General features: G+C 38.7%; 1 protein-coding gene across 1 annotated transcript in view; it reads left to right on the top strand.

The window, feature by feature from the left end:
* The window catches only part of polr3a (polymerase (RNA) III (DNA directed) polypeptide A), a 45,910-nt gene that overhangs the window by 15,094 nt on the left and 5,542 nt on the right, over nt 1-25,274 (top strand). Inside the window, exons 11-26 of the mRNA XM_084135532.1 lie at nt 2,389-2,529; nt 3,159-3,228; nt 4,095-4,222; nt 4,856-4,994; nt 5,197-5,361; nt 8,659-8,831; nt 8,911-9,022; nt 10,248-10,366; nt 11,086-11,223; nt 14,093-14,263; nt 16,096-16,209; nt 19,210-19,296; nt 20,202-20,284; nt 21,566-21,736; nt 23,631-23,724; nt 24,928-25,020. Of these exons, the coding sequence (XP_083991658.1) occupies nt 2,389-2,529; nt 3,159-3,228; nt 4,095-4,222; nt 4,856-4,994; nt 5,197-5,361; nt 8,659-8,831; nt 8,911-9,022; nt 10,248-10,366; nt 11,086-11,223; nt 14,093-14,263; nt 16,096-16,209; nt 19,210-19,296; nt 20,202-20,284; nt 21,566-21,736; nt 23,631-23,724; nt 24,928-25,020 (1,998 nt within the window). The remainder of the gene's footprint in view (nt 1-2,388; nt 2,530-3,158; nt 3,229-4,094; nt 4,223-4,855; nt 4,995-5,196; nt 5,362-8,658; nt 8,832-8,910; nt 9,023-10,247; nt 10,367-11,085; nt 11,224-14,092; nt 14,264-16,095; nt 16,210-19,209; nt 19,297-20,201; nt 20,285-21,565; nt 21,737-23,630; nt 23,725-24,927; nt 25,021-25,274) is intronic.

Below are 25,274 nucleotides of genomic sequence, written 5' to 3'. Positions count from 1 at the left end.
CACATCCATGATAAACAAAGCGAACGTGACATTTCTTCACCGAAACAAGTTCTAATAAATGCACGATTTAAGTATGTGTGTTTTGTGTGTTATTTTCGTGCGATTTGGGGTATTTTTATATGAATAAAAAATAAAGGTAAGGATAAGCATAGCCCATAGCTTCATATAAAATGCTAAAAATAACATATTTCAAAATCGTTTTCTGACTTGAAACCATTGTAAACCGCGACCGGAATATGATACAAACACTCGATGGTGTTTTAAAGTGAGCTTTAAATAAAAGTGTAATATTAATAAATTAAATTGTGTCATGTAGCTTGAGGCTAACTGTTGTGCTAATGCACCTGCTGCAGGAGCTGTCTATTCCATACAATCATTTTTTAAAAATAATTCGCAATTAAAAGTTCCAAGAATATTTTTTAGTTGTTTGTTTTTTAACCAGGCTTACGTTAATAGGTGGATTATTTGTCTATGGGGGTTACACATTATGTGTCAATGGCTAAGCATTATGCTAGAAGAAAGGCTATAATGGCTGCATTCAAACAAAAGAACAAGAATAAAAGAATGATGAAGACCATCACAGGTGTGAAAGCTTGGTCGATTTAAATGAAAAGAACATGAATGGGGCCAGTTCTCATTGCCAGACATAGTCAGAGACAGTAAATAGGTGTTTAGAGGGCAATAAACTATTTGTTGAGAAACTTGTTTGCTTTCTCTGAGAATTCTCCAAATTCCCCCCTGACATGGTCTCACAATAGGCTTCATAAAATGCATAATTTTAGAGATATCATTCTCAGACTTGAAATGAAGCATGACCACAGTTGTGGCTACACTTTAGTTGTGGTTATAAGTTGCTATCCTGAATTCACATAATATTTTTATACATTTAATAAATATATTCTTAATATTTGTTGTTTTTGTTTTATGTTTGAGCTTATATATCTCAATATTAATAACAGTCTGGTTAATTTTGAGTCTTGAACTGTAAACTCTCAAGGGTTGGCTTTCTAAATATATGTTGGTTATGTGTCTATTCAGAATGACTTATGAGCAGCAACCTTTTTATTTTGGGTATGTCATGTATGCAGCCCTTGCCAAAATTGGGGGTGACGGGTAAGGGGTTTTAAACAGGATTTTTTTTGTTGCTTTTTTAATACAATTACAATTTCATTTAATTTATTGTTTAATAAAATTATAGGCCTATTATTTTTAGTTTATTAACAGCAACAACAGCTGTAAAGATGAAGTTGACGATTGCCATCTCCGTAGTAGTGAACGCGCCTAGAGAGAAATGCACATCATGGATTACATAATCAGAGAGTAGCCTATTTCTTTTCGTTTTAAATTGTTAAAAATACATTTCAAGCTTTCTTAAGATATATTTCATGTCTGTGAGGCCTACGCTGAGTTTCGTTAAATTAGGATGAGATGCGCTCCAGTTCACGAGCAATGCAAGTGACCGCACGGGCGCCTGCATGATTAGGCCTATCGTCTGCTATATTTGCTGCTTATTTATTAAATCCAGGCAATTGGTTGATAAAAAAAAATAAAAATAAAATTAAGATACAATTTATACAAAACGAAATTCACTTCAAAAAAGTCTTTCTACAAAACAAAAAACTTAAATTAAGTGGTCAAAATCATGTCTGACCCGCTCCATGTCTCTCGATATTGCGCATCCTATCCTACTCGTGCGGTTCACTTTTCATAATCAACATAAATTAAAAAATAACATTATAATATTTTAACAAATATTAAACTAAATGAGCTTATTTAATGGCAACAACACGTATAGTAGACCTAGACTCTCTATTTGTACAAATTGCTGCACATTCATTTTATTCTGAATTTTGCACACATAAGTTGAAAGGCATTTGTTTGTGCATGCATAGCAAAACATATCTGCAACATTTATCAAGTTCACTGATAATTATGCGCGCATTTATTAATTATTATCTTAATGAATAATGAAACAAGGACGAAGCATATAAACTGCGTTGTTTGTTTAGAATGGAATGGATCGCAAATAGATCAGAATGAAGAAACGTACAAAACCATAGTAGAAAATGTTTTTTTCCGTCTATTTGAAAGTTAGGCTAATAAACATGTTGCATTCGGCCTGATTATGTCATTTTTTAAGTTACATAGCCTGCCTCCAGTTTTCCTCAACTTGACTAATTAAGAGGCGATATTTGACCGGCATATCATCAAAATGTCCGGAAAACGAAACCTCTGCCGGTCACTTTGACCGGCACCATTTTTTTCTAGCGGAAACTCTGATATACATATAAAAACACAAATAAGTAATTGATTTTGATTCAGGGGCTTAAAAATCGGAATCAAATTAATGTGTGAAATCGGTGTCAATTCTCCTGTATTCTGTTCCAGGCGCGTGTGAAACCTCATCGGACGTTTCGCTTTAACGAGTGTGTGTGCACGCCGTACAACGCTGACTTTGACGGAGACGAGATGAACCTCCACCTTCCGCAGACAGAAGAGGCCAAAGCTGAAGCTCTCGTCCTCATGGGGGTGAGAAAGACTGACACTTTACTATAAGGTTCATTAGTTGATGTATTAACTAACATGAACTAACAATGAGCAATACATTTGTTTCGTATTTATTAATCTTTGTTAATGTTAGTTAATTAAAATACAGCTGTTCATTGTTTGTTCATGTTAGTTCACAGTGCATTAACTAATGTTAACAAATACAACCTTTGATTTTAAATCAAGTATTAGAAAATGTTGAAGTTAATGTTACCTACTAAATGAAATGCTGAATAATAAGTATTGTTCATTCTTAGTTCATGTTAATTAAGGTAGTTAACTAATGAACCTTATTGTAAAGTGTTACGCTCTTTTATGAAGTTACCTCACTTAATGACTTAATTAGGAAGATCATGCCTGAAAAGGTTTTGGATTTTTTTTATCATATGTTAATTTAAAAAATCTTGCATAATATGACATATGTTTGTTTGGTTTTTATTGTATTTATATGATATTTGTATTTTTGTAATTGAATTTTTGCCATGAAAATAGCTGACATGGCACTAAATAAAACAATCTGAATCTGTAAAGTGTTACAGACAAACTAAACCGCCCTCAGAATACGGGATCTGCTAATGAAATAAATCCCTGTTTCTGTGTTCCTCATTTAGACGAAGGCAAATCTGGTCACTCCCAGAAACGGTGAGCCGCTGATCGCAGCCATTCAGGACTTTCTGACAGGTGCGTTTTCCTCCTGAGCCAATCAGATTTCAGCATCTGATGTCTCGCCTGAAGATGGCGTTGTTAAACCGCTTGTAGCGACAATGACCTTCTTGTCACTTAGAGGTGTTGTAGGATTATTTCAGTCCAGTACTGCATTTATCCCTTTATTTGTCACAGTTCCGATGCCACAACACTTTATAATCCACAAGTTAGCATGTCCACATACAATCCTAACAAATTGTTTGCTTCCCTCATTAATTACACCTGACTTCACTTGCTCTCTGGCTACCTATATACCTATTAAACCCACACTCCACCCAGTGTCCAACAGTGGAACTGCAACAAATTATAAATAGACCATAATGACTGTTAAAGGTGCAGTGTGTAATTTCTAGCGGCATCTAGTGGTGAGGTTGCGAATTGCACCCAACAGAAGTTATGGTGGCCGACAGGAAGTGATGTCGTCGTCTGAGACAGCAGAGAGTAGCCAGTTAAGCAGCGAGGTTTCTTTACAAAGATAAATTAAGAAATTAGGTTTACTTAAGTTCAGTAAAACAATGTTATTGTGAATATTATTGTTACTTGTTCATCATTGTGTCAGTGTTTTATTCGCTGACTTTAGCTAGAACAACATAGTGACGAAACGCGTTTGTCCGTTTAGGGCCACCGTAGAAACATGTCGATGTATATATGTATGTATGTAGATAGAAATGGCTCATTCTAAGCTAATAAAACATAACGGTTCATTATGTAAGGTCTTTATACACCACTGAAAACATAGTTATGTTTATGATATTGCATTTCTGTCAACAGATCCTCCTAAATATTACACAATACACCTTTAAACCGCTGATGTTCATGTGTTTTTCTGTACCATGTGACAGGTGCGTACCTGCTCACGCTCAAAGACACTTTCTTCGACCGAACCAAAGCCTGTCAGATCGTCGCCTCCATCCTGGTGGGAAAAGATGAGAAAGTCAAGATCTCCCTCCCTCATCCTGCGATTCTCAAGGTCTGGCGTGAAGGATGAACTGATGCTCTGTGGGGGAAAATGATGAAATTTCCCCTCGAGTGCTGATTCTCTCCTTATAAACACTGTACATGCTCTGTTTTTGGAGCCGTTTTAGAAAAAAGAAAAGCTCTTTATTGGATGGACACTTGTTTTGTTTGTTTAAATTGCGCTTGTCTTTGTGTTGGGGTTATTTGACGTCTTCAGTAAGAGCTTTTTTTGCTTTGAGTAATAACTGCTCACCGAGTGTAATGTTAGTTATTTGATCTGTTTAATTATATTAGAGTTTTGATATGCATATTACAACTATAAAACCAAATATACAACTTTTTCTAACCTTCTTTAACCCTAATATTTTCTTTTTAGTATAAAATGCATCAAGCTTTTCAACTTGTTTCACATTAATTATGTGCAATATAAACCTTATAGATGTCAAAGCTTAAAAATAACTATAAAATAAAACTACATGTGCGTGCGAGAACGTGTGTGTGTGAGTGTATTGCAGTATTTACTTTTGAGGTAAATGAGAAACATGTTTTCAAGGTTATGCACTTCATTTTTTATGAGTTTGTGCACTAGTTATTTGAAAGTGTGATGAAGTTGACCTGTGTGTGTCTTGTGTGTGTCTTGTGTCAGCCGATCAGGCTGTGGACGGGGAAGCAGATCTTCAGTCTGATACTCAAGCCCAGTAAGAGCTGTCCGGTGAAGGCCAACCTGCGCACCAAAGGCAAGCAGTACTGCGGGAAAGGGGAGGATCTGTGCTCCAACGACTCCTGTGAGTGACCCGGCAGCACTTTAAACACACACACACACACACACACTTGTCTTCCATGTTTTGTAGCACTTTATTTGCCAAAAATAAAAGGAATTGGTTTCATAGGGCCCTATATTTGCTGAGAACCCCTTCTAATATAAGGATACTTTAGATGTAACCCGTGTGTGTGTGTGTGTGTGTGTGTGTGTGTGTGTGCGTGCAGTTGTGGTGATCCAGAACAGTGAGCTGATGTGTGGCAGTCTGGATAAAGGAACTCTGGGATCCGGATCCAAGAACAACATCTTCTACATCTTGTTGAGAGACTGGGGTCAAGAGGAGGCGGCGGATGCCATGTCACGCCTGGCCCGTCTGGCTCCCGTTTACCTGTGTGAGTGTGTGTGTGTGTGTGTGTGTGTGTGTGTCTGAGTGTGTGTGTGTGTGTGTGTCTGTGTGTGTGTGTCTGAGAGAGAGTGTGTGTGTGTGTCAGAGAGAGTGTGTGTGTGTCTGAGAGAGAGTGTGTGTGTGTCTGAGAGAGAGAGAGAGTGTGTGTGTGTGTGTGTGTCTGAGAGAGAGAGAGAGAGAGAGAGAGAGAGAGTGAGTGTGTGTGTGTGTGTGTGTGTGTCTGAGAGAGTGTGTGTGTGTGTGTGTGTGTGACAGAGAGAGTGTGTGTGCGTGTGTGTGTGTCTGAGAGAGAGAGTGTGTGTGTGTGTCTGAGAGAGAGAGTGTGTGTGTCTGAGAGAGAGAGTGAGTGTGTGTGTGTTTGTGTGTCTGAGAGTGTGTGTGTGTGTCTCTGAGAGAGAGAGTGTGTGTGTGTGTGTCTGAGAGAGAGAGATTGTGTCTGAGAGAGTGAGTGTGTGTGTGTCTGAGAGAGAGAGAGTGTGTCTGAGAGAGAGTGTGTGTGTCTGAGAGTGTGTGTTTGTCTGAGAGTGTGTGTTTGTCTGAGAGTGTGTGTTTGTCTGAGAGTGTGTGTGTGTCTGAGAGTGTGTGTGTGTGTGTGTGTCTGAGAGTGTGTGTGTGTCTGAGAGTGTGTGTGTCTGAGAGTGTGTGTGTGTCTGAGAGTGTGTGTGTGTGTCTGAGAGTGTGTGTGTGTGAGAGTGTGTGTGTGAGAGTGTGTGTGTGAGAGTGTGTGTGTGAGAGTGTGTGTGTGTGAGAGTGTGTGTGTGTGAGAGTGTGTGTGTGTGAGAGTGTGTGTGTGTGAGAGTGTGTGTGTGTGAGAGTGTGTGTGTGTGAGAGTGTGTGTGTGTGAGAGTGTGTGTGTGTGAGAGTGTGTGTGTGTGAGAGTGTGTGTGTGAGAGTGTGTGTGAGAGTGTGTGTGTCTGTCTGAGAGAGTGTGTCTGTGTGTGAGTGTGTGTGTGTCTGTCTGACTGAGAGAGTGTGTCTGTGTGTGAGTGTGTGTGTGTCTGTCTGAGAGAGTGTGTGTGTGTCTGTCTGTGTGTGTGTGTCTGTCTGAGAGTGTGTGTGTGTGTGTCTGTGAGAGTGTGTGTGTGTGTCTGTGAGAGTGTGTGTGTGTGTCTGAGAGAGTGTGTGTGTGTCTGAGAGAGTGTGTGTGTGTCTGAGAGAGAGTGTGTGTGTCTGAGAGAGAGTGTGTGTGTGTCTGAGAGAGAGAGTGAGTGTGTGTGTGTTTGTGTGTCTGAGAGAGAGTGTGTGTGTGTCTGAGTGTCTGAGAGAGAGTGTGTGTGTGTCTGAGAGTGTGTGTGTGTGTCTCTGAGAGAGAGAGAGAGTGTGTGTCTGAGAGAGAGAGAGTGTGTCTGAGAGAGTGTGTGTGTGTGTGTGTCTGAGAGAGAGAGAGTGTGTCTGAGAGAGTGAGTGTGTGTGTGTCTGAGAGAGAGAGAGTGTGTCTGAGAGAGTGTGTGTCAGAGTGTGTGTGTGTGTGTGTCTGAGAGAGAGAGAGTGTGTCTGAGAGAGTGAGTGTGTGTGTGTCTGAGAGTGTGTGTGTGTGTGTCTGAGAGAGAGTGTGTGTGTGTCTGAGAGGGTGTGTGTGTGTCTGAGAGAGTGTGTTTGTCTGAGAGAGTGTGTGTGTCTGAGAGTGTGTGTGTGTCTGAGAGTGTGTGTGTGTCTGAGAGTGTGTGTGTGTCTGAGAGTGTGTGTGTGTCTGAGAGTGTGTGTCTGTCTGAGAGTGTGTGTCTGTCTGAGAGTGTGTGTCTGTCTGAGAGTGTGTGTCTGTCTGAGAGTGTGTGTCTGTCTGAGAGTGTGTGTCTGTCTGAGAGTGTGTGTCTGTCTGAGAGTGTGTGTCTGTCTGAGAGAGTGTGAGTGTGTGTGTGTGTGTGTCTGTCTGAGAGAGTGTGTGTGTCTGTCTGAGAGAGTGTGTGTCTGTGAGAGTGTGTGTGTGTCTGTGAGAGTGTGTGTGTGTCTGTGAGAGTGTGTGTGTGTCTGTGAGAGTGTGTGTGTGTCTGTGAGAGTGTGTGTGTGTCTGAGAGAGTGTGTGTGTGTGTCTGAGAGTGTGTGTGTGTGTGTGTGTCTGAGAGTGTGTGTGTGTGTCTGAGAGTGTGTGTGTGTCTGAGTGTGTGTGTGTGTCTGAGAGAGAGTGTGTGTGTGTCTGAGAGAGAGTGTGTGTGTGTGTGTGTCTGAGAGTGTGTGTGTGTCTGAGAGTGTGTGTGTGTGTGTGTCTGAGAGTGTGTGTGTGTGTCTGAGAGTGTGTGTGTGTCTGAGTGTGTGTGTGTGTCTGAGTGTGTGTGTGTGTCTGAGTGTGTGTGTGTGTCTGAGAGAGAGTGTGTGTGTGTGTGTGTCTGAGAGTGTGTGTGTGTCTGAGAGTGTGTGTGTGTCTGAGAGTGTGTGTGTGTTGTGTGTGTGTCTGTGAGTGTGTGTGTGTCTGAGAGAGTGTGTGTGTGAGATGGGTAGGTTTAGGGGTCGGGTTAGTGTGTGTGTGATGTGTGTGTGTGAGATGGGTAGGTTTAGGGGTCGGGTTAGTGTGTGTGTGTGTGGTGTGTGTGTGTGTGTGTGTGAGATGGGTAGGGTTAGGGGTCGGGTTAGTGTGTGTGTGTGATGTGTGTGTGTGTGAGATGGGTAGGTTTAGGGGCCGAGTTAGTGTGTGTGTGTGTGTGTGTGTGTGAGATGGGTAGGGTTAGGGGTCGGGTTAGTGTGTGTGTGTGATGTGTGTGTGTGTGTGTGAGATGGGTAGGGTTAGGGGTCGGGTTAGTGTGTGTGTGTGTGTGATGTGTGTGTGTGTGAGATGGGTAGGTTTAGGGGCCGAGTTAGTGTGTGTGTGTGTGTGTGAGATGGGTAGGGTTAGGGGTCGGGTTAGTGTGTGTGTGTGATGTGTGTGTGTGTGAGATGGGTAGGGTTAGGGGTCGGGTTAGTGTGTGTGTGTGATGTGTGTGTGTGTGAGATGGGTAGGTTTAGGGGCCGAGTTAGTGTGTGTGTGTGTGTGAGATGGGTAGGGTTAGGGGTCGGGTTAGTGTGTGTGTGTGATGTGTGTGTGTGTGAGATGGGTAGGTTTAGGGGTCGGGTTAGTGTGTGTGTGTGTGAGATGGGTAGGGTTAGGGGTCGGGTTAGTGTGTGTGTGTGATGTGTGTGTGTGAGATGGGTAGGGTTAGTGTAAGGGGACAGAATATACAGTTTGGACAGTATAAAAACCATTACGTCTATGGAGAGTCCCCAGAAAGATAGTAAACCAGACGTGTGTGAGATTTTGTGTGGGTTAAAGTCATGATGTGTGTGTGATGTTTTCGTGATTCCTGTCTTGAAGCGAATCGAGGCTTCTCCATCGGGATCGGAGACGTGACGCCCGGACAGGGACTCCTGAAGGCCAAGCAGGAGCTGCTGGACGACGGATATAAGAAATGTGACGAATATATCGAAGCGCTGAAGACGGGCCGGTTACAGCAGCAGCCGGGCTGCACCGCGGAGGAGACGCTCGAGGTGAGAGAGACAACGAGTCACACACACACACATTAGATCTGATTACCTCTGTGTGACGTGTGTGTGTGTGTGTGTCCAGGCGTTAATCCTGAAGGAGCTGTCAGTCATCAGAGATCACGCTGGCAGCGCGTGTTTGAGGGAACTGGACAAAAGCAACAGTCCGCTGATCATGGCTCTGTGTGGATCCAAAGGTACCATCCAAACCTCCCTACTGGAAATATATATATATATCATATTTACAGGGTTTGTACAAGGTGCTTAAAATGCTTGAAGTATTAAATTTGAGTTTTTGACATTTAAGTTCTGGAAAACCCTTGAAAACAGCCGTATTTATGAATAGGTACTTGAAAAGCGCTTGAATTATTGAAAGACAATATATGTGAAATTAGTGTTTGTTTTTATCGATAAAAACAATATTTTCACACAAAATGAAGCTGCAGCCCATCTGATATAGAGCCGTTTCGCATGGCTATGAGTTTGATATTGCTCGTAAATATCCAAGTATATGATACAGCTTTCATTTTTCAGTTCAATTATATATTCATGGGGGGGAATCAGTTTGAAAAAAGGAAGTGATATCTTTGTCATAGTATAAAGTTACCACAGTCATTGCATCAGCTGCAGTTTATCTGTACCATTTTGTTTTATTGGTTTATTTCTGTTTATATATTTACCGTATTTTCCGGACTATAAGTCGCTCCGGAGTATAAGTCGCATCAGTCAAAAAATGCGTCATGAAGAGGAAAAAAACATATATAAGTCGCACTGGACTATAAGTCGCATTTATTTAGAAATTTATTTCACAAAATCCAAGACCAAGAACACACATTTAATCTGGAAAGGCAAGTTATTCAACTACACAGTAGCACACAGAACAACAGGCTGAGTAGGTGTCCGGTGTGTTAACACAACACTAACAGTTATTCAGCTACACAATAGCATAAAGAACATATACCTGGGAGGCTGAATAGGCTAAATTAACATAAGCCAGTGAGTCCAACATGCAAGTTACCAGTAAACAAGTTCACCAAGCACCCGCGATCTCATTCCACATCACTGAATCCATTTAATTTTCTTCATCCTTGGTGTCGCTTCTGAACAACTCCGCCATAGAGCGCCCTCTCGTGGCTGTAGACGGTAATGTTTTCATCTCAGTCTGAATTCATTTTGATATATAAGTCGCACCTGACTATAAGTCGCAGGACCAGCCAAACTATGAAAAAAAGTGTGACTTATAGTCCGGAAAATACGGTACCCTTTTTAGAATTTGAAAGATATTGATTGTTAGTGAGATTTCTGATTGAAGTCCTTTAAAAAAACAAAAAAGTAGTGCTTAAAGTCCTTGAATTTGATTTTACAGCATTAAAAATGAATAAATAATCACAAATGTCTGTGAAATAACCTCTGCGTCTCCAGGGTCATTCATTAACATCTCCCAGATGATCGCTTGCGTCGGGCAGCAGGCCATCAGCGGCTCTCGTGTTCCTGACGGATTTGAGAACCGTTCGCTGCCTCACTTTGAAAAGCACTCCAAAGTAAGAAGGAACAACTCGAGTCTTCAGCTCTTCTTTGCCATTCATACCTTTGATTCTTCAATTACTGCAACTTTTGTCCTTTGTCCGCTGGGATGATTTCAAATAAATGCTTTTTGTAATAAAAAAAAGCCTATCGTTGTGTTGCACAGGAGAGATTATAGTCGCTTTAAACTTTACGATTAGTTTTTCCCTATTTTGAAGTGTCAGAAATCATGCATGTGCTTAATTGACTTCTAGCAACAGGTTTTCACACGGGTCCTTGAAATCCTTGAAAGTTTGTGAATCTGAAAATAAAATAAAAATCAAGGCCCTGGAAAGTTTTTGAAGATAAACATGCATGGATACAGATCCTTGAAAGTGCTTGAATTTATTTTATTTTTAATTTATAAAAAGCCAGTCGTTGTGTTGCACAGGAGAGATTATAGAAGCCGCTTAAACTTTATTTAATAACTTTAACAATTAGTTTTTCCTTGTTTTGAGGTGCATAATGCATGTATTTAATTGACTTTAGCAATCTTTGCATGATTAATTCCAAGGTTTATGCAACTCTTTGTGCAAAAACTGAATGTTTTCTTTGCCGTCGTAAAATCACACAGTGTACCGATGATTCTCTTTGGAGGAAATGCTTCAGATCTTTTGAAAGTGATCAGAGGTTAAAGAAGACACAAACCAGAGGCTTTGTGGATTAAAAGCGACATGTTTGTTCTTTTATGTTTCAGCTCCCTGCAGCGAAGGGCTTTGTGGCAGACAGCTTTTATTCTGGTCTGACGCCCACTGAGTTCTTCTTCCACACGATGGCTGGCAGAGAAGGGCTGGTCGACACCGCTGTGAAAACAGCAGAGACGGGATACATGCAGGTACGCAGCAGATGAAGCGTGTCCGTTTGCCTCCTGTATCCACATTACAGTCCCCCTGTGGTGAAAATCAGGCTTTTAATGTTGTTTGTGTGTCTATGTGGTGTTTTTAATACACTTTAACCCTAAAACCGAATTCTGGACAAATGTGGGCAAAATAATTTTGATTTATTTTTAAAAAATACTTCCCTTGATCTGAGTGGTACAAGACTTGGCTAATTTTCCTAAAGGGATAGTTCGCCCAAAAATGATATTTAAGCCATGATTTACTCACCCTCAAGCCGTTCGAGATGCATATGTCAATCTTTTTTCAGACGAACACATTTTCAGTTATTTTAGAAAATGTCTTAGATCTTTCAGTGGTTATAATGTGAAGCAATGGGGTCCAGCAGATTCAAGTCGCAAAATGTGCATGCATCCTTCACAAAATTAATCCATCCGGCTCCAGGGGGATAAACGAAGGCCTTCTGAGGGTAATCCGTGCGGTTTTGTCGTAAAAATATACATATTTAAAACTTTATAAACGAAAATAACTGGCTTCCGGTGGCGGTCGGCGCGCGTTCATGGAGATGAATGACGTCGTGACATAGAGCGAACGTAGAGTTTTGTTTTGCTCTGCTCTCTGGCTGCGCTGTCACGCTCGTTCTACGTCACGACGCTTCCTGCGCTACGTCCTACGTCATTTGCCAGCAACCATCTCCATGAACGCGCACCGACCGCCACCGGAAGCCAGTTATTTTCGTTTATAAAGTTTTAAATATGTATATTTTTACGACAAAACTGCACGGATTACCCTCAGAAGGCCTTCGTTTATCCCCCTGGAGCCGGATGGATTATTTTTGTGAAGGATGCATGCACATTTTGCGACTTGAATCAGCTGGACCCCATTGCTTCACATTATAACCACTGAAAGATCTAAGACATTTTCTAAAATAACTGAAAATGTGTTCGTCTGAAAAAAGATTGACATATGCATCTCGAACGGCTTGAGGGTGAGTAAATCATGGCTTAAATATCATTTTTGGGCGAACTATCCCTTTAAGTTTGCCTCCTGAACACACACAATTTTTTTTGACTCAATTCTACAATGTTAAGTGGGTGAAAAAAAACAAACTCCTTAATCTTGTATTTGGGTCAAAAATGGGCACCCATAGAAATGAATGGGAAAAACTGTAATTTAGAGCATTCTTCTTGTTTTTTTGTAAAAATAAATCAATAGATCCAATACAATGCATATCTAACATACACACAAATGAAGGGCTGATCCTGTACAACATTCTCATCATGGCAAAAACTCACACTCAAAAAAAATAAGCATAATTTACATAGAAAATATGGTACTTTTTGAAGTAAATAAATTCAAAAATACCCCCAAAATAAAAAAACACACCATAAATGGATAGACAAAATTTTATCGAAGACAGTGATATAACATTTATAATAAATAAAAAATAGGATCACATCTGAGTCCTCTGTGCCCACATTTGTCCACAATTACAGAATTAAGGGCTATAAAGTGAATACGGTTTGAGGGCTACGACAAACCATGTGTAAATTCATAAGTCGACTCCATTGCTGAGTATTTTCTCCTTAAAACTGCAGTGAACCAAAGACAGTCTCAAAAACACGCTTTGAAATCGCTGGTGTTTCTGACGTCACAAACGACCTTGTAACCAGGGTTTGAAATTAACTTTTTCACTCACCGGCCAATTTGGCTACTAAATTAAGTGACCGGCCATTCAGAACTTCTACTAGCCAAAGAAGAAAAGAGATTAACCAGATTAACTACGTTAAAGCATTAATTTCTAATTCAAACTAAATCCTGTCATCCAGCATCTCCACCCTTCCTCTTTCATCCTCATCACCAAAAATGTGTTTTAGGTGGACAGATCAATACAGTACAAAGAACAATAAAAAAAATTAGGATGTTTTGAAATAACAATTTGTTTTCTGTTCACCAAATGCTTTTTAATCTTCGCTATTGCTTCAATGCACATGAACAAGCGCGCTGTTATGTGTTGCGTAGTGACGTGTGTGTTCAAGTAAGCCAGATATGAGCAGATTCTGCGCAATACACTGTATTTAATACATCATGACGACTCACGAGTATTTGCGCTAAATCTGCGCACTACCTTGTCTTATACAAACTTCCCAAGCAAAGTGAGTAAACATCGTAAGTGACACGGCACAGTTAATTTTTATGATTTTTATTTTGAAGTATGGCGGGTGTTCATTTCAAACCCTGCTTGTAACCAATCAGATCAACGCGTGATCGTCAACGAGTGGATCTCTGAGCTGAGTGAGTGAGTGGAGGCGGGGCTCATTTGCATATTCATAGAACCACGTATACTAAATGAGGCAAGGGTGTCGAGTTACATTCAAGCTATTTTAAGGCATGAAGAATTTTTTTCAAGGAAAAAACATTTAAATATGTCATTTTGGTGAAAAGTCATATCATTTTTTGGTCATTTTGGTGCAAAGATGAGTTTTAAGGGATAAAATTATTGACTTCAGGGGGACTTTAATGTATTGTCGTAATTATAAACACTGGTTTGTAGAGCAAACAGTTTGACCATTTACCGTCTAATGAATCAGAACTCTTGAACTCTTGCACTTCCGCGTTGTAAAATAAGGTGGATGATGATGCAATTAATAAGTTATGGATTCATTTATGCATGTAAACTATCAATATTCCAGCTTCAATTCAAATATAAAAAATTGACTCATTTAATTGCCCTTATGTCATTGCAAAACTGACTTTTTATAATTCTGCATTTTCCTAACTCTTCTATAACAAGTGAGGTCTGAGAAAGGAATGAGTTCTGCTCAGACGGGGCGGAGTGCGTTAATGGTGTGTGTGTGTGTTGTACAGAGGCGTTTGGTGAAGTCTCTGGAGGACTTGTGCTCTCAGTACGATCTGACGGTGCGCAGCTCCACCGGTGACATCATTCAGTTCATCTACGGCGGAGACGGACTCGATCCCGCGGCCATGGAGGGGAAAGATGAGCCGCTGGAGTTCAAAAGAGTCCTCGACAACATCAGAGTATGTCAAAGATTATTCTCAAAGAAAGCCGTTAGGTCCAGTGAAACGTGTGCATGATAAAAATATACTTGTTTATTAAATTAGTTTATATCAGGGTTCACACGGGTCCTTGAAATCCTGGAAAGTTTGTGAATCGGAAAGAAAAAACTTCAAGGCCCTGGAAAGTTTTTGAAAATAAACACACATAGAGACCTATCAATTTTTCTCAAAAAAAAATCCATATTATTTCCTCCGGTCCGCTAATGTGTTATTTCGCCAACACTACGTGGCCTATGCACACTAGCTGGCTTGTTTTACGTTAGTTACGTGCATTTGCCCAAATATTTTATTTAATGTAATGTTTAATTGCTTTGCTTTAAGATAATGTAAACCCATGAGGCAAAAAGAACTTAAAAGCATATTCATATACAAAACTTCTGGTTACAAGAAATCCATGCAAAAGTTAATATCAGATCATTTTAGAATACAGTATAGGATGTACCGAATATTCTTCAGTTTTATGTAAACATAAAAAAATATGAGTAGAATATCAGATCTGTCATATGGCCAAAAATAAATGCTTTTTTGCATAGTTGTGTTTGACACATGAAAACTGTAACAATGCATCTTACAAGGTAAAACGATGAGTTTTAGAGTCCTTGAATTAAGTCCCCACAGTAAGTCCTTGAATTTGAGGATATTGGACCTGGAAAGTCCTTGAAAGGTCCTTGAATTTGAAGTTAACCGAGGTGTGGGATCCCTGATATATAATCTTACCTCAGAATTTATAATCTTACCTCAGAATTCAAATTGCACGAGGAACAGACCAAATTTAAGTAGTTCACTGAAAATCTTGCATCTAAATGTAATTTGCATATTTAAATTAGCTGGTTAGATTATACAGTGTTTGCTGTCATGTCATAAACTTGAAGCGGCTCTGACAGAATTGTATTTTTTCTGTTTCTGCAATTTCTATGGAATCCATTTTATTTATTTGTCTGGATAACGTTTTAATGGTCGCCTAATCAATTGAATTCATAAAACTAACAGTTTAATATATTTAAATATAATATATAAAATATATTCATATATATATATATATATATAATTATTTTTCTCAAATTCTGTTTGCTTTTTTTCTGTTTTGTGATTTAATACAAATTTATCATAAAAAATTGCCTAACCCTGGTGATCAAATTCACACAATTTTTACAGTATAATCAATATTTTAAAATGTAATCAAATACCTTTACAAAAAATGTTGTATTTAAAAATAAATGCAAGTGTTAATGATTGTAAATAAACTTCTGCACAACTAAAACATGAAAATTAAAATATAAAAAATTATATATTAATTATAAATTAAAACATGAATAAAATCACTTGATCCCTTACTAATAAATAAATAAATAAATAAAAAAATAAAAATGATTATTTCTACTAAAGTACTTTTTACTGTACAAATTTTAGGGCCTAAATTCACCAGCCACATTTTCACCACATCATTTTCTTCAGAGGAACTGAAGTCTCGTTTGTCTTGTTTCATGCGGTTCTGCTTGTGTATGAGCAATCAGAGTGGATTCTGGGATTATAATGTCTCTTCTCAAATGTGAGCTGTCATTTATGAAATGGTAGAGTTGTGCTCAGCCATCAGTTTCCTACAATCACCGCTGGCCTGTTTTCATCTTTCACATTCTGATCACTGCTCTCTGTGGAGTCTAATTGATTGAAATGGTGCTTGAGGATGCTGGGATGTGGAAACGCTCTCTGTGGGAACGCTGAAGAGCACTTTACACATCATCTTGTCTCTCTTGCTCCTCTGAACGCTGATGCTCAGGTTTGTGTTTTCTCAGGCGGTGTACGGCTGTCCGGGCGAGCCGGCGCTGAGCAGAAACGAGCTGGTTTTGACCACCGACTCCATCATGAAGAGAAAAGACTTCCTTTGCTGTCGAGACACGTTTCTGGAGGTGAGACAGACTTCAGACTCTCCCTCATGTCGTTGCAAACCCGTATGGAATTGATTTCTTCAGTAGAGCGCAAAAAAGTAGACGTTTCGCTGAATGTTCACGCTGCTCTTTTCCATACAGTCAGATCAGACTGTGACCAGGAGCGGTCAAGCTCCACTAATCTCTAAAAAGGTGTTATTAAAGTATAAAACACATTCATATCTTCTAAAGTCATATCATGCATTGCACGAAGAACAGACTGAAATTGACTTTAAATCTAAATGTAAGCTGACATTATTATTATTATTACTTTTTTTGGGGGGTAATTCATTCCCTAAACAACTATCACTTTTTTTATTGATGAACCAGAATTCCCACGGCCTTGAAAAACCTGGATATAGGAGCACATTTTTTATTTTGTGTTATTTATAGACCTGGAAAAGTCATGGAAATTTTAATGACGAATATAATTTTTTTCTAGTTGTGTTAAACTTATTTTATTGGGTAGAATATTCTGAGAAATTGTAATTTGTGAGATAATGATAATAATAATAATAAACCCCCAAAATATATTAAACACTGAAAATCATTCAGTTATTGAAACTTCTGAAATTATGGGATTTAATAATTTAAAATATATATATTTTTTATGAATATACTGGCTCTCCTATAAGGGGTGTAAATATTTGGGTAGACAGCGAATCGAGTCACAATTCATAGGTTTTCTATTCAGGAAAGATTTTTGTCAATTCAGAATGATTCGATCCGATTCACAATCCGATTCAATTCGATTTTGATTAATGATTTAATTCTGTATTTTTTAGGTGCGTTCATAGTGTCCTAATGTAGGTAAGACAAATACAAACTACTTAAGATTGTTAAAAAGATCACTCGCTTTCATTATATTGGAAAACAGCAGCGTGAACGTTAACAACTTCTGTTTCTCAGAAGAAATTAAATTTCATGAGGGTGAGAAAATTGAATTAATTATTCCTTTAACTCATGAAGATCATGATTTCCTCACATTGACATTACTATGATCCACAGCTCTGATTTTACACACGTCCCAAATGTATGAATTGAACATCAAACCCCACAGAATTTATCAAACAGTAGAAAAATGATGAATGACAATCTTCACATGGGGACAAAACATACAAAGAAATAACATTTCCTTTCTCATTTGATGCAGTGCCTGTCTGTCCTCCTAAAGCTCTTCACGGTTTGAGTGCTCAGTTTATCAAAGTGCTTCAGATGAATGTGTGTCCTTCCAAGCGGAGATGCTCTAGACTCTCATAAAGGAGAACGAATGGTTTTACTGTTCATGAGAGGTGGCATGAGGATGCATTTAAACAACACTGATGCATTGTGGCGATAATAGTGGCGATAAAGAGTGTTGTTGCCTAAACACGAATCTCTCAAATAAAGCTCATCGCTAAATGGGTTAAACATCTGCCGTCAATGTCCAGGTTGTTGCATATAAATGCAGTTGTTAAATGTTCCTAATGTTGTTTTGGAGTCTACAAGTTTACATGCTTTCAAGGTCAAAAAACACTTTAATTTTCTCATAATAATCATTGCAGCATCAGCTTTTTTCTCTGTGTCTGAAACGGTTCGTCTGCAGATTCAGTCTCTCTAAGCTCCGCCTCTCTGAGAGCTGCTCTGCTCTGATTGGTCAGAAAGCAAACGCTCATTATCATATCTGAATCTCAGCTCTTGATACAGTGATACGAACAGTGACGATGGCGTGGGTTTTACCGTATCAGTCTCAGAAAACAGCGTCTTCTCCACATGAACAACACGAACCAAACTCTTCCAGTCTCAGATACACTACAGTGTTTGAGGGCGGGGCTAAGAGACGCTGTTCAGCCAATCAAAACCACAGGCTGGCATTATGCAAATTAGTTACAAAGCTATGTAGATTCAGCAGGAAGTGAGACTGGATTTACTGACGACACGTTTCAGTTCAGAATCACTTCTTTCTTTTAGGACACAAAAACTTTGCAGTCCTTTTACATTCACAATCAGCTCTATTACTACATAAACGGTAACAACTGAAAAAGCATTAGTTTATTTTGCATAGTCAGTGATTCTCCTGTATGCGTTCAGCCGCTTAAATGAAACTGATGACTGAAGCGTTTCTGCTCAGTGTCTGTGTCTTTCATTTAAAGGCACTGACAGACACTGGCAGTGACAAGTACTTACAGGTATTGTATGGCATCAGCATGACGTGTGAGATTAATTGAGTTTATTAATGTGTTTATATGAGAGCCAGGTGTGAGTTTAGCTCAGCATGACTTACAGTAGTAACCAGTGTTAATGTGCTGATGCTGATCTGCACACACTAATCCTGATGCACGCTTTCAAACCGGCCGTCCGGATCATTCGAGGTTTTCAGGTTTATGTGAATTTGCAGATTTATGCCTCAAAATGCGACTCACTGCTTCCTGAGTGTCTCATATTTCACCCCAAATTAAAATAAATTATTTTGCTGAAAGCTTGTTTTAAGATTTTAATTGCATTGCTTTATTATTTTCATGATAATTAAACACATTTTTTGGAAGTTTAATCATTTTCTAAGTCATTACAAATCAGTGTTATTTTAGTATTATTTTATATACTACTGTAGTATTTATTAAAAATGTTGTAATTTGAGAGTATTTTTTATGTGATTTTTGGCCTTTTAATTATTTTCGATGTAAAAAAAATAATTTAATTTTTTTTTTTTCATTTGTTGCGATGGCAGCATTTTTAATAAATTAACATGAACATTAAAGTTTCATCTAATATATATCTAAATCATCTAATATATATCTAAAAAATATATATATTTTGAGTTTTGAGGTGATATTTGATAGAATCTGTGAAATTTATTCAATAATATCTTTTTATACTTTTTGTGCAGAGCTGAATTCGTATAAATGATTTTGCTGCAGTGATGAGCTCTGCATTGCATTTTTGGGTTCATTTTGCAAATGAAATTTTGCTTTCTAAATGCTTTGAAATTCTTTTCAATTGTAGGAAATCAGAAAGTTCATAAAAACAATTTCGGAGAGAATCAAAAAGACACGCGACAAGTACGGCATCAATGACAATGGAACAACAGAGGTAAGAGCTCAGCTGTGTGAGAGAGTGTGTGTGAGAGTGTGTGTGAGAGTGTGTGTGTGTGTGTGTGAGAGTGTGTGTGTGAGAGTGTGTGTGTGTGAGAGTGTGTGTGTGTGAGAGTGTGTGTGTGAGAGTGTGTGTGTGTGAGAGTGTGTGTGTGTGAGAGTGTGTGTGTGTGAGAGTGTGTGTGTGAGAGTGTGTGTGTGAGAGTGTGTGTGTGAGAGTGTGTGTGTGAGAGTGTGTGTGTGAGAGTGTGTGTGTGAGAGTGTGTGTGTGTGAGAGTGTGTGTGTGTGAGAGTGTGTGTGTGTGAGAGTGTGTGTGTGTGAGAGTGTGTGTGTGTGAGAGTGTGTGTGTGTGAGAGTGTGTGTGTGAGAGTGTGTGTGTGAGAGTGTGTGTGTGAGAGTGTGTGTGTGAGAGTGTGTGTGTGAGAGTGTGTGTGTGAGAGTGTGTGTGTGTGTGTGAGAGTGTGTGTGTGTGAGAGTGTGTGTGTGTGAGAGTGTGTGTGTGAGAGTGTGTGTGTGTGAGAGTGTGTGTGTGTGAGAGTGTGTGTGTGTGAGAGTGTGAGAGGGTGAGTGGGTGGGTGAGTGAGTGAGGGTGTGAGTGAGGGTGTGAGTGAGGGTGTGAGTGAGGGTGTGAGTGAGGGTGTGAGTGAGGGTGTGAGTGAGGGTGTGAGTGAGGGTGTGAGTGAGGGTGTGAGTGAGGGTGTGAGTGAGGGTGTGAGTGAGAGAGAGTGAGTGAGAGAGAGTGAGTGAGCGAGCGAGAGAGTGAGCGAGCGAGAGAGTGAGCGAGCGAGAGAGTGAGCGAGCGAGAGAGTGAGCGAGCGAGAGAGTGAGTGTGAGGGTGAGAGAGAGTGAGTGAGGGTGAGTGTGTGTTTGTGTCTGACGGCCTGTTTTCTGATCCATTACAGCCTAAAGTTCTGTACCAGTTGGACAGGATCACTCCGACCCAGCTGGAGAAGTTTCTGGAAACCTGCAGAGACAAATATATGAGGTAACACACACAGCGGTTCACAGTTTCAGATGAGCGCTCGCTCTAATGGCGCTCGTACGGTTCAGCAGATGCTGATCTAATGGGCTGAGCTTAATCTGGCCAGAAACATCTTCACCGTTACTGACCCTGTCCGGATAAAGCTGATACTGTGACCTCTATTTACTCAGATCAGATCTAGAGATGCATTAACAGCAGCTGAGAACTCGCTGATGAACAGAAATGCTTTAAAGGGATAGTTTACCCGAAAATGAAAATTCTGTCAGTAATTACTCTCCCTCATGTTGTTCCAAACCCGAGTTCCAAAGAACAGAGAAGCTTATAAATATCAGGACGTCGTCATCTCAGTTCCCGCTTATGCGTCGTGGCGCTCTTTGGGCAACAATATTGCTATTAAAGATGCTATATGTAACTTTTTTACTCTACTAAACCATAAACATAATCTGTTTGCAGATATTTAGGAAACATGCTAAGTTCACATACTCGTTTCTCTGAAAAACACTTCTACAGCCAGTTATTTTACTTCAGTTGGTTTTTGTTTTGGTCTGTGACTCCGCCCACTGCCAGTTCACCCAATAGTATTTCTACATAACGAGTTGCCAGGAAAACGCAGCAGATTGCAGCCTTGGAAACGAGCAAACAAACTGGGTCAGAGATTGCAGATTCCACACAACCTAAAAAGCCTCGATATCCAGCTAAAAATCTCGATGAACGAGAGCATATTAAAACGCGGATAAATCAACTCATTAACTTACAGTCTGTAAGGTTCCTCGGCTTTCGTTGTCATTTTCGCTCGTTCCTGTTGTGTGTCCTCAAACTGGCAACCCGCGTGAGCGTCGAGTCTGAGGAGGCGGGGAAACAACGATCTCTGATATTTTTAATTTTGACTGCAGTACTGATTTCGGCCACTAGTTCAAGTTCAGTTTCAACTTCAATTTTATTTATATAGCACATTTACAACAGCGACTAGGTGGAAGAAAGTGCTTTACAGAACAACAAGATTAAAAGAAGATATAACATGCATAACAACCAATAAAACAAAATAAAAGAGCAACATAGCTAAGAGTAACCATAAAACAGGAGTAGCAAAACAGTATCAGACTCAAATATAAATTAGTAAAAACCAACCGAAGAAAAGAATCAATATGCTAAAGAAAACAGGTAGGTTGTTAAAAGAGACGTGAAAGCAGACAGAGAAGGTGTCATTCTTACAGACAGCACCTTTTAAATGTGCCATATAAATAAATAAAAGTGGAAGTTTAGTGTGAGGTGTGTGTTGCTCAGGGCGCAGATGGAGCCGGGCTCTGCTGTCGGAGCGCTGTGTGCCCAGAGCATCGGGGAGCCCGGCACGCAGATGACCCTCAAGACCTTCCACTTCGCCGGAGTCGCTTCCATGAACATCACTCTGGGAGTCCCGAGAATCAAAGAGATCATCAATGCGTCCAAGAACATCAGGTGACTACAGAAACCCGGATACGTGTCATGTGGAAACCTGGAGATATCAGGGAATTGTGTTTTCCAGGTCTGGAAAAGTCATAGAAATTTTTTTAATTGAGCTTGATTTTTTTTTTTTATACATTTTTTTTATATATATATACTTTTAAAATTATATATAGAAGTGATAGATTATTACTTATATTTATAATACTTATTTAGTATTAATTTATTATATTTATATATTATTTATATATAAATAAATCATCATTTATATTTATAAATTATATTTTTATATAAATTTAATTGTTTTCCAGGCCCGAAAATTAAAGTAATACATTTTGTAGTATTTTATTATAGTATTTTCTTTTTTGTTGTAATTTATTAGAATATATAAAATGTATAAATTATTCATTGTAATATTTATAACCCCCAGAACTGGAAAAGTCATAAAAATTGTATAGCAAATATATATATATATATATATATATATATATATAAAATTTGGAAAAATCCAACCTTTAAGGACACCAATTTTCTTTGTTAATGAATAATGTATCGTAAATAAATAAATGTTCTTCCTTAAAATACATGGTGCATAAGTGAGTACACCCCTATGTTAAATTCCCATAGAGGCAGGCAGATTTTTATTTTTAAGTATTTTTTTTAATTTTTTTTTAGGATACTATGCATCATCACATAGCCTTCACCATACCTAGAGATTGGCATGGGGTACTTTCCATAAGATCATCTCTCAATGCAAATCAAACTAGCTTTTAGGCTAACTGAAATAAAACCATGCCAATCTCTAGGTATGGTGAAGGCTATGTGATGATGTGGGGCTATTTTAATTCCAAAGGCCAAGGGAACTTTATCAGGATGCATAGTATCCTAAAAAAAAATTAAAAAAAATACTTAAAAATAAAAATCTGCCTGCCTCTATGGGAATTTAACATAGGGGTGTACTCACTTATGCACCATGTATTTTAAGGAAGAACATTTATTTATTTACGATACATTATTCATTCACAAAGAAAATTGGTGTCCTTAAAGGTTGGATTTTTCCTAATTTTTTAAATTAAGGCATTAAGTTCAATTTCCAAAATATGATTTTTTATTCCTCTTTTTAGTCAACTTTAGCATGGGTGTATTCACTTATGCATTGCACTGTGTATGTATATATATGTATATATATATATATATATATATATATATATATATATATATAACGATAAATGAAAATTATTATTTGTAATTATAATTATAAACTCCAGGCCTGGAAAAGTCAATAAATTGTATAGTGAATCTTTTTTTAAATTTTTTTATTATCTTACATAAACATACATTATTTACAATTACCTCAAGATTCTGTGATATACCCTTTGAGTTCCACTTAAATACTATAGTACATGAATATGAATATGGTAATCATTCTGAATAATCCAGTCCTGTGGTATTACCATCTAATATACCATGATATTAACAAATACCGCAGTATTTTTTAAGAGGACAGATGATAAACCATAAATCGACCTTACAGACCTGTCAGAGAAATCCTGAAATAACCTTCACGAAAATAGCGACCTGAAACATTTCTAGACCCTGTAGATGATAGACGTGCAGGAGACCGTAAGAGCCATCGATGCATGAGAGTTTGATCTCGACCCCTGGAGGAGGAAAACATGTGTCAATCAGAGGAGAAGCCTGGAGCTTGTGTGTGTGTGTGTGTGTGTGTGTGTGTGTGTGTGTGTGTGTGTGTGTGTCACCCTCACAGTGTCAGTGTGATTGCTGTTGTTCAGAGATGATTAATGGCTGCAGTGACTAGTTCTTCCTCACAAGTCTCTCAGTGTGTGTGTGTGTGTGTGTGTGTGTGTGTGTGTGTGTGTGTGTGTGCTAATGGGTCTCTCTGTCTCAGTACGCCCATCATAAGTGCCAGCCTGGACTGTGATGATGATGCGGATTTCGCTCGGCTGGTGAAGGGTCGCATTGAGAAAACTCTTCTGGGAGAGGTACGCGCACTGTGACCTCTGCTGTTCACTAATGCCTGCGTTATTATTGATATTTCTCATGCTTTATGATTGGGGTAGAGCTGGGTATCGCTCAAATGTTCAATATCGATTTCGATAACGGTTCCTGAACGATACTTTTTGATACCAATTTTATGCTCAGCTAATGTTATAGCAGAGTCTGTAACATTAATGTGAAGGATAAGCGCACTTTACCAGATACCTAGTTTAATGTGAGTTAATTCCGCTTTTCCCGTTTACATTTTTCTGGATTCCGTTTTTTTTTCTTCTGGATGGTTAAATAAAATGTTAATCAAAAAGCATGATGTGTAATTAATTGAAATCATGAAACTGGTTCAATTTAACAGCAATTTATTAACAGTTTAACAAAAATTACATTCTTAATGTTTATTTATTTATTTATTTATTTTTATTCCATTTTATTTTTACCCAGTTATGTGCTTTCCGTTTTATTGTCTATATTCCATTTTAATGGTTTAATAAAAAAAAAACATCAAATTAATTAAATTCAAAATGAAAATTCTTCAAAACAAACAAACAAAATTTGTCTTAATAATAATTGTATTATTAGTAGTAGTAGTATTACATTAAGGTGTACATTATACTGTACAAGAGTAAGATATTTCTATCGCAGTTTCTTTAAGTTAAACCAAACTTTTATTTTGGCGGGTTGCCGTGTAGAGCTGCTTCTGTGATGTGATGATGGTTTCTCTCAATTAAATGTTGTCAAAGTGAGAATATTAAACCACAAAAGGACGATTTAAATATGAATCCTGCATGTTCTGCGTCTCTTTGTCAGACGTGCGGCTCCATTGACGAGATTAACCCCTCAGGTGTCGATATTTGGTACCGAACGACAAGACGTTTTTTGATACTCGATGGAATCGAGGAAATTCGGTCTGTGCCTAAAAAGTATCGAACTCGATACCCAGCTCTAGATAGGGGTGTGTTCAGAAAGTCAATATGAAATTAAAATGCCCCTGAAAACCACCCAGAATACCATGCCATTTCTCCAGCCTTTGTGGAAAATTCAATCCCAGAATGCCTTGCAAAGAGCTCAATTTTGGAAATATGTAGTTTTGCTCATTCACACTGTTTTCAGGAGTCAATATGTTGGTGGCTTGTGTATTATTATTATGTTGTTGTTGTTTTAACTGAATCACTGAGTTTGATTGTTTCTGTCAGATTTCGGAGTACATCGAGGAGGTTTTCCTGCCGGATGATTGTTTTATCCTGGTGAAACTGTCGCTAGAGAGGATTCGTCTTCTGAGGCTGGAGGTAACGGCACATTTGATCATGACTACCTGTTAGCATCACATCAGTCTCTGCTTTATATTGATAGTTCACATGGATACGCGGAAGCGACAACAAATTCTGTATTATGAATTTTTAAGGCCAGACAAGTAATTTGTTGAGATCAGTTAGTAAAGAAAGACTACACGCCTGCGCACGTAACGTTATATTAAAACGTGCATATCTATAGACTAAACACGTCAGCGTTCTCACAGGGTTGCGTTTTTGAAGTTTACGCG

This window comes from Abramis brama (genome assembly GCF_963993115.1).
Source record: "Abramis brama genome assembly, chromosome: 14".
Classification (NCBI taxonomy): domain Eukaryota; kingdom Metazoa; phylum Chordata; class Actinopteri; order Cypriniformes; family Leuciscidae; genus Abramis; species Abramis brama.
Note: the sequence above shows the minus strand (reverse complement) of the source record. Positions and strands in the feature narration are given on the sequence as shown.